Source organism: Parasteatoda tepidariorum, chromosome 5, assembly GCF_043381705.1.
Source record: "Parasteatoda tepidariorum isolate YZ-2023 chromosome 5, CAS_Ptep_4.0, whole genome shotgun sequence".
In the NCBI taxonomy this organism is placed as follows: Eukaryota; Metazoa; Arthropoda; class Arachnida; order Araneae; family Theridiidae; genus Parasteatoda; species Parasteatoda tepidariorum.
In genome coordinates, this window is record NC_092208.1 from 24,527,906 (window position 1) to 24,541,754 (window position 13,849).

A 13,849-nucleotide genomic window follows, 5' to 3' on the forward strand; every position below is an offset into this window, starting at 1 on the left:
TATCTTTGGATTTTGGAACAAATATAATCAATTACACGTGAAAAAAGAAGCTTATTATTAAGTGAGAAGTTAGAAACGTCTGGTGAGGTAGACTCAAGGACTTTAGAACAAGGTAGACTAAATATTTTCGATCTTCTGACCCCCTCTTTCCTTCTTTTTATTCATTCCCCGTTTCGAAGACTCGTTTTTGAAATTAGGTCAAACTACTTGGTAGATATGTTGGTGAGATTCCGGAATTTTTGTTCAATTTTATTCTATCTTTTTTGAAACTTTGTTTTTTACTTATAATTTCTTGTTCATCTTTTTCGATAAAAACCTGTTAAGCAAATTTTTTTTCAAGTGCACATTTTTTTATGTAAATTTGTTAAGTTTAGCAAAACATAACCTTTTTTCTTTTTAAATATTACTAAGTGTAAAGTAAACAACTGGTTAAAGTATAAAGAAATTAATGCAAATCGCAATTTATTCTCTCTCTAACTATTACTTAAACTCTCTTAACTCTCTCTAGACTCTTAAACTATTTCTTTCTTTCATATAATTAACAGCTATATGAATTAACTGTTAAATATCTTCATATTAAATGATAATCATAAATCCTTTCACACAGTTAACTGATCTTAAATATCCTCACGCAATTATCTGCTACTGTTTAATCACCTCACATAGCTGTCTGATACTCTTAACTCTCCTCACTCAATTATATGATCCTAATAAGACCTAATAATCCTAACATGATCCTAATGAATCCTCTCACATTATTAACAGCCACTTTTAAATTATTTTATGTTTTTAAGCTTTTTTTTAAAAAAAAAAAAATTCATATAACTAACTGATACTGTTAATTTTTCTTATATAATTAATTGATACTGTTAAAAGCTCCTCACATAATAAACTGATATTGTTAAAAGTCTCTCATTTAATAAGCTGACACTGGTAAGCCTCTAAAATAGTTAACTAATACAGTTACAAATCTCATATATCTCTCTTATGTATTATTAACTTTAATAACTCTTTATCTCTTCTACTACTGTTAAAATCTCCCACATAATTAATTAAATTATACGATACGTTAATTTAACAAATTTCTTGTTAGCATAAAGCTTTCCAATAACAGTGAGGAAGCAACTTTAAGGCTAAAAAATTTAAAAACGAAAATCAAGTGAGGTTTTGAGTTAAAAGGAACATTTTTTGTAGATTTTATGAATTACTTTTTCGGGTTTCAACAGGTAGAAATTAATCTAAGCCAAGGAAAAACTCCGCCATCGCCAATCTAATACTCTATTTACCAAAGAGGCGAAACAAAAGCGTCAAGGTAGAAGAAGTGACCACTGAATTAATTTCTTTCCATTCAGTGGTTTAGTAGGAGGGAAATAACACCTTGAGTCAGTGTTCCAGATTTAATTAATGATGCATTCTTTTTTATCTTGATCCCTTATGAGGCTTTCAAATTTGATATTCACACTTCATTCAGCCATTTAAGAAGATTTTTATGAAAACTTTTAAGAAACTCATTAATCGCTGAAGCGTATGTTTTGAGGGACGCCAATCTAACAAAAAGAATGTGTGCGCAAGATGATTTCTTTTTCTTTTTTATTCTTTCCCCCCCTTCAAATGATTAAGTTTTGACACCTCAAACAATGCGGGATGAAAAGGCGGGCAGACATAATAAGCCTTTGTTTGATTTTTTTTCTTAATAAAAGGAGATGCTAGATTTAATGATGCTCTTTGAAATTTATTTGTCGATAACAATGCTGCGATATCATTTGAAATATGTTTAGAAACTCTAAGGATTCTAAATTGAGAAAGGAATTTTTGGCTTATTTTCTAATTGAAGTTGCCCTTATAAATTTAGAACTTCTATATTTAGAGTATGTATGTTTAAGAAAAGGATTTTTATTTTCATAATCGTCATAATCATCGTCATTCTCATGATAGTCATCTTTTCTTTCCCTTCATAAACGGTTCCCAAGTAATATATTATCCATGGTCATATGCAAATAACGGTTAGATATGCAAGATTGTAAATAACTATATGGAGGATTGCGTTAGTTAGTAAATAATATAAGAAAGTATTCGTAAGATAATAGATAATATTTGCAAGAAACGTTTCATTCTCAAGATTTTAGATAATATTTGCAACTCTCACTCGTAGATTGAATGTTTTATTCGTAAGATCGTGGATAACATTTGTAACTTTTGCTCGTAAGATTGTAATAGATATTGATGATATCTGCAAGCAATAGTTTATTCGTAAAATATTACTTAATTTCAAGAAAATAAAACTTTTTCTGCCGTAACATCGTGAATAATATTTGCGAGTAACAGTTCGTAACGTAAGGTCGTATAAAATCATCTGGTTTAATAAAATTTAAGCAAATCGATGCTTTGTACTTTGTGGGGATTTATTTATAGACTGCGTCAACCGTCATCTATCAAAAGGTACCTCCAGATAGAATCGAGTTAACATGTTTTATATACTAGCGATTTGGTATTTAATATTTGTAGTGGTAGTTAGTTATGCCACAACTTCAATAATGATCAATACTTAATTAATTGATAATTTGATAAAGCCTGAGTAAAACAGTTAAGTAATCAAAAACTATAACATGTAATAAAACTGATGTGCTCTATCTGCTGAACAAATTACGTTTCAATTATGCTGTTAAATTTTTAAGCAAAATCGGATAAAAACTCGAGATTGCCAGCATGAAAAAACACTGTGGGCTTGATTCTTGAATGCCGAACGAGTACTATCGTACACTATGGGCTTTATTTTTGAATGCCGAACGAGTACTATCGTACACTGTGGGCTTTATTCTTGAATGCCGAACGAGTACTATCGCACACTGTGGGCTTGGTTCTTGAATGCCGAACGAGTATTATCGTACACTAAAAAGTTATTCGTGATGGTCTGAGGTTCATCCTTAGTGATGAATCGAAGACACCACAAGCACAAGTGCACATTACACTATCACAATTCAGACCAGAGAACAGATGAAAGTAGTATTCACCCGGCCTCCGTACCATGCTTCCCAACCGTCCATAGACATTGATTACATTAGATTCGAAACCCAGCCCAAGCCGTGGTAGATAAAGACTCTAAAAACTAAAGCACACAGGCGACAAAACAATACCGTTGCCTTTAACACAAGAAAATTTATTTCGTAGTCGGTGCTCGTCTGTCTAAATTGTCGTTCTTAATCCTTTAAATCTCCAATTATACTTATAGGAAAATATACCATCGAATACGCATCACGAATCAGATATCTGAAAAACTAAACATTGTGTCTCTTTAAAATGAGATGTATTTATGAAACAACGAAAATTGCTCGTAATTCAAAAACCGCGCTTTTTCTAATGAAAATATTTTCTTCGAATCGATTCTAGAATTATCTGCGCATTTATTTAGCAATTATTATTTCCCAGAAATTTAAAACCTGATATTTTTCATTTTTGGTATCGCTGACGAAAGTAATATTTATTCTAAAATATCTGTAACTGAGGAATATGTTATGATTTCACTCGTGATGGTATAAACTTAACTCACTTCATTTCGATTTTGATCGGCTTAGTAATAAATAGTCCTTTTTATTTGTGTTTTCAGGTCATACGTTTGATAGTCCTGAGCGAATAAATACTCACCTAGAGCCCGGTATATGGTAAGTTTTAGATAATATTATTTTTATTTTATTTAAAAAAGTGACAGTTTTTGAAGTTACTTTGCCGTTTGCAGAAAGAAATTATTATTGTTTCCTTTCTATTCTATGTTTATATAACTGTTGTGTAAAATAAGCTTTTGTTTCCGTTAAAAGCACATCTATTCGCTTTTTTTTTCTTCAGAATTCAAAGATCTATCATCTTGAAAAAATAATAATAACTTTTAATTAAACTTTGGATTTAATTATTATAAGACAGTGTGTTATTTTCATGTATTATAAAGGTCAATTTTATTTCAACATGGTAAGTGTATGTATACATGTAGTAAGTGCATACAATGTTTGAATTAAGTACCCTTTCTCTAAATTTCTCATTTTCATCCAAGTACGATTTTAACTACCTTAAATTAAAATATAATTAATTATTATAAATATTCGAATATCTCTTCAACAAAGTGTTTTTGTTTTTATATTATAACTTTAAATGTTTTGTGGTAAGTCTAAGGTAGGGCGCACTTATATATATTGTGGATTAACGCACCTAAGTGTATTCACACCTAGTGGCCCCCAAGCTCTTGGGAGCATTCTTGGGCAAATTCTAAATTCCCCCCCAAACTATTCGTCTTATTTAGTGTAAAAATCCCCCCCCAAGCTTTAAGTGGGCGCACTGTGCGCCCACCTTCCCCCCTGATGGGGGCCCCTGTTCACACCGCTGCTTCAATGCCACTCATTAAATTGTCCGATTGAGCTGGGCTTACACTATTGGAAGTCTTCTTTTCATTGAAATATACACTGTTTTAAATAATTTTGGAAAATAAATTGATTATGGACGTCGTCTTATCAAGTTCTTTCTTAATAGGATGCTTTTAATCCTTTTCCATTTTTCAAAACACTAAAAAAAAAACAAAAAATAAAAAAAAACGTATAACCTTACTATTCTGAAGTCAAATTCTTCAAAAATGTTTATATCATGGAGAATTGATATTTTATCTGTTTTAGATCTACTTGTAGTATAATATGAGACCCTTCAGTAATATTTTTGACCCTTAGTATTATGAGGGGCCTTCAGTGATGTAATTACGACCACTCTGTCTTAAACCGGACAATAGATTTGGACCTAGATGTTTAGGAATATTATTTTATTAGGCATTATTTTTTATGCTTCCTGATTGGTATATGCTTGTTAATGCTTGGTATATGCTTGTGATAAAATCTACATTTTATATTTAGCTCAGGGCGATAAGCTTTCCTGCTCAGCCCTTGGTTTAATCACAAAATAGGCAAGGCTGTTTGGCTATTACCAACTCCTTTAAATCTATTTAACCCTTTAACGCAAGTTAGACATCGATGTCCCTTTTGTATAATTTTTTTTATGACGCTTTAACTACTTGCAAAAATATATTTTGTAGTTTTAAAATATAAAAAAAAAACAGTTTAATCGTAAAAATCTGTTTACTAGACTATCGGAATTATATTAGTGCTAAAAATATAAAATCCAAAAAGAGTAATTTGAATTTTTTTCCCCCAAAAATATCACAATAATTGATTTTGTAAACGAAACAAATTTCAATAAGGATTAATTGTTTCTCTTAAATCTAAGTAACTGTAAATAAATGTTAATTTGAAGTAAGCCGTGTTTGGAAGATTTTACCTTTAACATTGAAAACGACACCCGTATTTCATGCTGTATTTCATAAGCATAAATTATAAAATTGCTAAATACAATATTTTCCACTTATTTTATTCTAAATATGTTTCGTAAAAATTCTGCGTCAAAGGGTTAAATCATTGACTTCTGAGGTCCCTAGAAAGAGATATTAAAGTCCCCTCGCTTAGAGATATTTATGTGCAAGTCAATTAGTGAATGAGAAGAAAAAAAACTTTTGGTAGATTAGTTTTTATCAACCTAGTTGTAATGTTACTTATTAGGCGAAAATTTCATAAGTAAATAAATAAATAAAAATGTATTCTGGAAGCTTTTGTCCTTGTAGTTCAATTTATAATCCGTTGGTGGCAATAAGTCTGATTAAAGAGTCCGTGATAAAGAAAAAAGAAACACATTCCAAATGAAGAAGTGTAACATGATGAACGATACATTAGTGTTAATTAGGAGAATGAACTGTAGATGTTTGATAACCTATCAGAAGAAAAAAAAAAAAAAAAAAAAAAAAAATTAAAAAAAAAAAAAAAAAAAAAAAAAAAAACAATTCTGAGTGGGGAAAAAAAATTGGTATCATTTTTTTCTTCTTTCTTTTTTTTGAAAAAAAGATAGCATTTAATCACGCAAATGCCGGTCCCAGTAACCCTGTGTTCCAAAAGGTTCCACATCTTTCCGTCTCCTAGTGTTGGGCCCCTTTTTCGAAAGAGGCTCTGTGTCAAGTACATGGAATTCATGTTGGAAACAGGTTTGTTCCAAGGCTTTGCGTGTTGTTGTGACAAGAATTATTGCCTTAATTTGGTACAATTGAAGTGGTTAGTTTTTTGGGCGAAGTTTTCCCTCAGTCTAGAAACCGGTAAAAGATGTCACTAAAAGACCAGGACCTGATTATCGCATGGCCACGGGCAAAGATGGGTCCGTTCTCTAAGGTCACATAATTTAAAGGTATCGAATAGAACTGTTTACATATGATATGGTAATAATGTTTTACATGTGGCCCCTAAAAAATTATTCAACAATAATTGAACATAAAAATGATGCACATAACTCAAAATAAAGTATAATCAATGATAAAATTTTTCACCTTTAAACAAATATTTTTTACACCAAAAGGGATTATTTTCTATTTCGAAATGGAATACCTTCTTTAAAATGGTATACATTCCACTTTTCCCTTAAAATGGGAGATCTTTAAATTGCAATGATTTTCCTTCTAAAACTGATCATTTCAAATTGCAACACTTTCCGTGAGAAGATATTATTTTGCCTCAAAATGGGCATCGATATCGTAATGTATTTAGTCATTTTATACCACTCATTAAAATGAAAACAAACTTATTTAAAACTTAAACTTATTTGGACACATTCTACGTCCAAATTCACAATTTGGACAAATTTTGTGTGAAAAGATAAATTGCCACACGAATCTTTTTGACGTTTTTTGGGGGTAGATTTGATAGCTTTTGTATAACCAATATTGCCTTGCTCTTATCCTAGTTCTAAGTTTATGTATAGAAAAATATTTACTGCTTAAAAAAAAAAATTCATGGAATATCAGATTATTATTCTGAACAGAGAGGTGCTTGCAGTAGATATATGCGTCGCTCACGGGATGGCGTCTTTGCACCATTGACCAGCCCATCTCAAAGTAGTAAATTTGAGGAACGTTCATCTCAGTATCCTTACAAATTCTAACCTAACTCAGATTGGTAGGCAGTTTTGAACCTAACTCAGATGACTAGGCAATTTTGGACCTAAATTAAATGACATTCCATAACATACTGTCTCCTATAAATTAGTCCTGACACCTAGAAATTTTGCATAGACTCTTTTGCATAGTGCTAATATAAAAATGTTCCTTGATAGAAGTTATGATGCAATATCTTTGATGTTCAGATAAGCTTTTTAAAATTTCATAATTTTCTTTACGTATAAAGCTAACGGGATAGTTTTCTTTACGTAACGTGTAATTTTGGGTTACATTTAATAAAAAAAAAATCTTTGACAAAGGCTAAATTTTTTGGATGCTTAAAACTTCTTATTACTGTGGTGCTACATTGCACCAAATAAATAAATAAATACTGTGAACGATCTTTTCTACAGATTAAAAATTATGCAAAGAACCAATCGTCTGTGGAGTGGCATCGCTGTTTTCTTTTTCTATTGACTGTAGGGGTTCGAGGTGTTCGAAACTTCTACTACATAAAAGGGAAGAAGATTTCTAAAATCCCACACAGATTAAGACACGTGTGGTCATTTAAAACAGACTGCACCAAGAAACCTACATCAACTTTAAAATCATTCGGCCGGATAGAAGGAGGACTTGCTTGGCATGTCGTCGCATGAACGGGTCGATGGCCACGTGACCTCATCTGTTGCTGCACTAAAACCCCTTTCACTTTCACTGTTTGGAGATGAAGAGTAATAAGCGAGGTTGGACGATGAGATGATGATGTAGTTTGATGTCCTCTGCCAAGGTTAAACAACATCTTCTGTCGAAAAAAAGGAAAGGAAAATAACAACCTAGCATGAGAAAAGGTGGGAAAACATAAAATTGAGCACGGGGGAAAGGGGTAAATCTGGTTTATAGTTTGTAATAAACTTTATTTCTCTAGAATTTTTTTTTTTGTTTGTTTACCCCGGGGTGACTGTTTCGCGAAGCAACCGAAAAGGAAGAAGCTTTAATGTTTAATAGGCGTTATTTTCCCTCTTCTTCTTTTTATGTTTATTATTTTCCTGTTAAAAATACTTACAATGTATTATTTAATGGAGGCTGAAGAATAAGTAATTGTGATCGATTCGGGAATGTTCGAATTTTATCTATTTGTTTATTTACTTCACTCCCACTAAGAAAACGTAGTGATCTGTTTGCTATCGAAATTGCAATTTGCGGAATTGCGACAATCGATAAATTTTATCGAATAATCTCAAATTAAATAAACATTGCACAATTATTTGTATAAAAGTGATCTTTTATTTTGATTAATTTATGATTTTGTTCTAAAAGTAATTATAAATTCAACTTATCCTTAGATCACCGTGACTTTTTGTTTAATGGAACTGATATTTAATAAGCAATCCATCCTATGCCCTTTTATCGTCGTGGTGAAAAATGGTAGGATTTATATTCCGAATTTATTTTTCGAAGTCTTTGCGTGTCACTTGAAATGACGTTTTTTCGCGAATAATATGCTATTTTCATAACTGCTGTAAGTTTCCAACAGTTACCCATGACTGTTAGGATAATCTTAGTTTATAAGGCTTGAGCTGTCAGTGCTTATTCAGGAAACGGCGGAATGCGTCAAATGTAGAAATGAAAAGCGTTTGTGGTGTGATTTTTTAATATTTAAAAACTTACTCCAATACTGCATTGCCTAGCCGCCACATAAAAATTTGCAAAAACTGAGAATAAGGCAGTGAATTTGATAATTTTCATCTAAGTTGAAAAACGTCGCCAAATGGCGATTTTTGAAAAAGTTCAAAAACTTTTAAAATACTTAAGTTATTCGGTTTAAAATCATCGTTTTGCTTCAAGTATAAGACACATAAACTGTTTTTTTTTCCCTTGGGGACCGAGTTTCGAAAAACCATTTTGAACGATAAAATTGTGAAATTGCCAAAAAAAAAGTCTTGATTGAATCAATATAACAAATCAACTTTATTCTGCAATATAGTTTTCTGAAATATATTTAATAGGAATATTCAGCCCTGCTGATTGTCTTGCAGAAGGAACAAAAAACATTTATTAGTCTGGAACATTCAGTCTTGCTGTAAGAGCATAATAATAATAGCAATAATTATCTTTGGCAAGACTATCCAGCGTAGGTGGCAGGAAAAAGAGCAATATCTTTTCCAAGGGTATTCATTTTTGGTGACGAGAAAATGCAAAGCATCTTTGGCAAGAAAATCCAAAGTTGTCAACTTTAAAAATAATAGAAATATTTTTGCCACAGGTTTTTGTCTTGTTTACGGATGTAAGGAAATGAAATCTTGTTGCCGAGGCAAAGGAAATATCTTTGACAAGACTGTCCAGCTATGGTGACCGGGGAAAAAATCTTTGCCAAGGGTATTCCATCTCAATATCTGGAAAAGGAAATATCTTTGCCAGAAATGTCAAGCTTTCCCTACAATTTTTTTTCCCTTTCTGTATAGGTTGTTTAAAATCTTCCTTTTTTATCAACCCTATCCGTAAGTTTCAACAAAAAATTATTTGTTCTACTTGCAGTACGTATTTCCCCTTAATTCATTTTATTTCATTAAACGGCATCTCAGTAAAAATCAGTTTATTTTCCTCCGAGAATGCATGAATCGAGAAAAATTCCTTTGTTAAAAGTCAAATGGAGGTTTGATTGCATGATACCATGTATTCGATACTTTGTCCCCCTGCGCCCTTTTGAGGTCTGTTTTAAAATAGACGGTTGATGAATAAACATCATTCGATTCTGAAAACTTTTTTTTCAGTTACAAAAGTTTTAAAAATAAATTAAACTTGATTAATTTTAAAAAAAATAATAACTGGTGTAGAGCAAGACTTATTCTCGGAAATTATTATTAAACCAATTTGTTACAAATATTGCAACTTGTCAATGAAAAATTACTCTGTACCTTTTTGTTTAAGGCTTGTAACTTTCTTTGTTTCAAAAAAATTTGATCGTTACAACATGAATAATAATGATAATAATAGAAAAGAGTATCTTTAGATAATTATAAGTTTTCTTTGGGCAAATGAGTTTCATAAATATGTTGTAAGGATTTTTTGATTTGAATTCCAGAAAGGAAAAGCAAAAACAACCCATTTAGTTGAGCAACTTTCGAAAAACACTAATTCACACTAATTCCAGGACTACTACTGGAACCATAAATTCTAAAGTTCAGCTCTCCTTCCTTCATATCCATCGAAAAAAGGAGAGTCTGCGAAAGTAAAGAAATTTTTGTGCCTGATTTCTAACTTAATTCACTAATTAATTAGCTAAAATACTGAACCAAGAAGATTGCGTATTTAATACTAAAAATCCGCCCATTAGTTCAAAAATAGTCTAATCTTCTAATTAGTTCGTTGGGCTGTACATGGTCGGTCTTCATACTTCACTAAAAAAGATACTACCGACAAAAAGCTGCATCAAAAGAATCTGCAACTATGTCCGACAAGAAGGGAATGACCTTCCAAACAGTTCTTTCTCGCCTTCCCGTGGTTCATTAATTTCCAAATCTTTTGTTGGCAACACCACTGCCACCACACCCACACTAACCTGAACTCTTCGACTCCTTTTTCTTCTACCTATTATATTCCGATAAATGCCCGTCGGTCAAGCTTTTTTTTTTATCTATATCATCGCAAGTTAAACATCTGCACTCAAAATTCCTCCCTCCTTCATATAACTTCTTTTTCTTCAAAATCTCGACTCTAACTTAGAAAAAGACATATCTTATATTAAGAATCAACGACTTCAAGAAATTTTAAATACACAAGATGTCATATAAAGGGCAAATATTTTTAGCAATAAAAATTTGATATATATTTTGCGTATTTTCCTCTTTGGTTTTTGAAAAAAGTATTCGAATTAGATCATCATTTCTTCTTTCATACTATGGAGAGTATATGAAATATTTCGCACGCAACGTGTCAAGCACATAAAATATTAAAATAATTTAAGTGCTTTATAATAACATCACTAATTTTGCACACACTTGAAAGGCTTTTCATTGCTTTTTACTCTTAAGCGAAATACGTCTAGAATTTATAAACCTACTATTTGAAAAGCGGTAGAAATCATCAGGCAGGCAAGGAACCAAAAGGACCTTTCCAAACGAAGCTACATCGAACATTCTTGGAATCGACATCGAACATTTTTTTAGAGGAGGAACTGTTTTTACTGCTGTTTTTCCTCTCCCCCCCTCTTTCTCTGCTGACCATTTTTAATTTTGAAAGGACTTTTAAACGTTCAAAACTGTATTGTATACGTAGCAATATATGAGAAATATCACCAAACATAGTTCACTTGGCAGGAACCCTAGAACCGTCTTTGTCTCGAAAAGAACACTTAAAATAAATTCGCAANAGAGGAAATTATGCAAAATATTTAAACTTATTAATATTTATATTACATTTAAACAAGAAATAACTTAAGTAAATAAAGTATCCATAGAAATATATATAAAGCATATGTCACCTAAATACTCTATAGAACAATATTAAACAACGCGCTGATATTTCGGTAATTTCATGGAATTAGGCTTAACATCAAAAAACCCTCCGGCCCTGGGGAGACACACGCTAGAGAGACTGCCGGCCTCAGCGGTAAGCGCGCTTTCGCGCTTTGCGTCGCGAAAGGGTAAAATAAATTCGCAATTACGGGGAACTTCTCGTGGTTTATTTTATTTGCTGTTTCTTCCACCATCCAGCACCGGGATTTGTTAGGTCTTAGGTTTGAAAGAATGCTTATGTGCATCACATTACAGGGGAAACAGAATCATTCTCTTTCCTGTCAAGGTACCTAAATCTGTCTCTGACGGCAAATTTTCTTTTAAATTTTTATGGTAATTTAAAATTTAAAGTATCGATAAAATGATTTTAGATAAACCAAGAATAAACTATATATAGTTAGTTTAAAATGTTAAATTACTAACGTACCTAGTTAAATGAGAATTTGCCAGGATTTCTCCAGCGAAATAGCGTTTTCTTAAGAACAGATTAGCAAATGCATTGAACTCTTTCTTTCCACTTCGGATTTTGCCCCATTCTCAAGCTTGAAGGGATGCTCACGATGCAAGAGAATTAGCACCGTTCTGTTTCCTAGCAATGAGCTTAGATCTATCTCCGATGCAAAAAAACATTGAGAATTGATTAGCAAATGTATCAGAACTTTTCCCCCACTTCAGATTTTACCCCATTCTTGGGTTTGAAGGGATGCTCACGTGCATTGCATTACAACAGAGACAGCACCATTCTATTCCCGTGGAAATGAGCTTAGATCTACCTCTGACATAAAGAATTTATTAATATCGAACATATTTCCTCTTCAGATTTTGCTCCATTCTCAGGTTTATAGGGATGCTAACGGGGGTTGCATAACCGTGGAGGCAACCCCATTCTCTTCCCTAGAAATGAGCTTAGAAATGAGCTCTAGAAATGAGCTCTCTGAAGTAAAGAAAATCTTAAGAATTGATTAGCAAATGCTTTAAACTTTTTTCCTGAATGCTCGTGTGCATTGCATTGCATTACAGAGAAAGCAGCATTGTTCCCTTTGCTGGCAATGAGCTTAGATCATCCTTTGAGGTAACGAAAACCTTAAGAATTCCTTATCAAGTGTATTGAACTTTTTTCCACTTCTGAATTTACCCCATTCTCGGGTTTGAAAGAATGCTTATGTGCATAACATTACAGGGGAAACAAGATTGTTCTCTTTCCTGGCAAAGAGCATAGATCCGTCTCTGTTGAAAAGAAAGCCTTTCTAATAGATAAGCAAAACAAATAATTTAAAAAGTCATTCTGTCACACTTCACATGGATATGGAAAGATAAATTTAAGTGTGTGTCCCCAATATTTCCTACCTAAACAGTAAATAAAAATGGGTGTTGTTGAGTCCGTAACATTGTTTACAAAGGTGTGAATACAAACATCTGATTCTTTTTATCCCTCAATGACAATAAATAGATAATATTGGTTGAGTTGTAGCATTACGTTACAACTTAAAGTGTTATCTTTAATTGTATCCATACAGTGTTTTATCGTCACCAACGGCTACTATCTTATCTGAAATAAAGTATTGAATATCTCGTTGGGTATTCCCGCTTACACCCTTCAGTTCGTATATTTTACCTCTGCTTTAATATGTATCAAATTTGACTAAAACTCAATTTGGAGAGTTTTAAAATTAAAAAGTGCACATGAAATGAGTTCTAATCATGTAAGTAAGTCATTCTGTTTATCTGAATATACTTAAATTCATTATTGTAACTTTACTGAGTTTTTAGTAAACTACTAGATTTTGTTAGATTTACCTGAACTTCTGATTTGATTAAAAATTTTCGTAGTTTTGAAATATTTTAGAACTTTTCCTAACATTTTAAAGTTTCCTGAAAAATCTTTATTTAAATATATTTTTTACTCAGCTTATAATTTATATATGTTAGCTGTAGTTAGCTTAGTTTATAGTAAATAATTGAATAAACATCATTTAAAGAAATAATTTTTGAAATATTTCTATAATTTCTTTATTTTATTTCAGAACTTTTTGATTTTTAATCTGTTTATAAATATTTATTTTGCATTCATCAAAAATTTTAACCTTTAGATTAATCAAGAGAAATTATAACTTTCTAAATGGATTTTGCAATCGATTACTATTGTGAGTTGTAGAATGTAATGCTCATATTAAAAAAAAAAAAAAAAATTCTAATGTACACTTAAATAGAAAATACATGGTGTGACTTTATCCCGGGCTGTTTGAATAACTACTGAAAAGATGTGAAGTACTCACCCATTTGTAATATTTTGAAAAAAACTTCTACTTGCCGTTACTTCTGTACTCGGATG

The 13,849-nt window shown here is 31.7% G+C and overlaps 1 protein-coding gene across 1 annotated transcript in view; it reads left to right on the forward strand.

Annotated features, from left to right (window-relative positions):
• Positions 1–13,849, forward strand: part of LOC107454846 (epithelial splicing regulatory protein fusilli) — a 108,872-nt gene that overhangs the window by 77,832 nt on the left and 17,191 nt on the right. Inside the window, exon 5 of the mRNA XM_016072171.3 lies at positions 3,605–3,659. Within this exon, the coding sequence (XP_015927657.1) occupies positions 3,605–3,659 (55 nt within the window). The remainder of the gene's footprint in view (positions 1–3,604; positions 3,660–13,849) is intronic.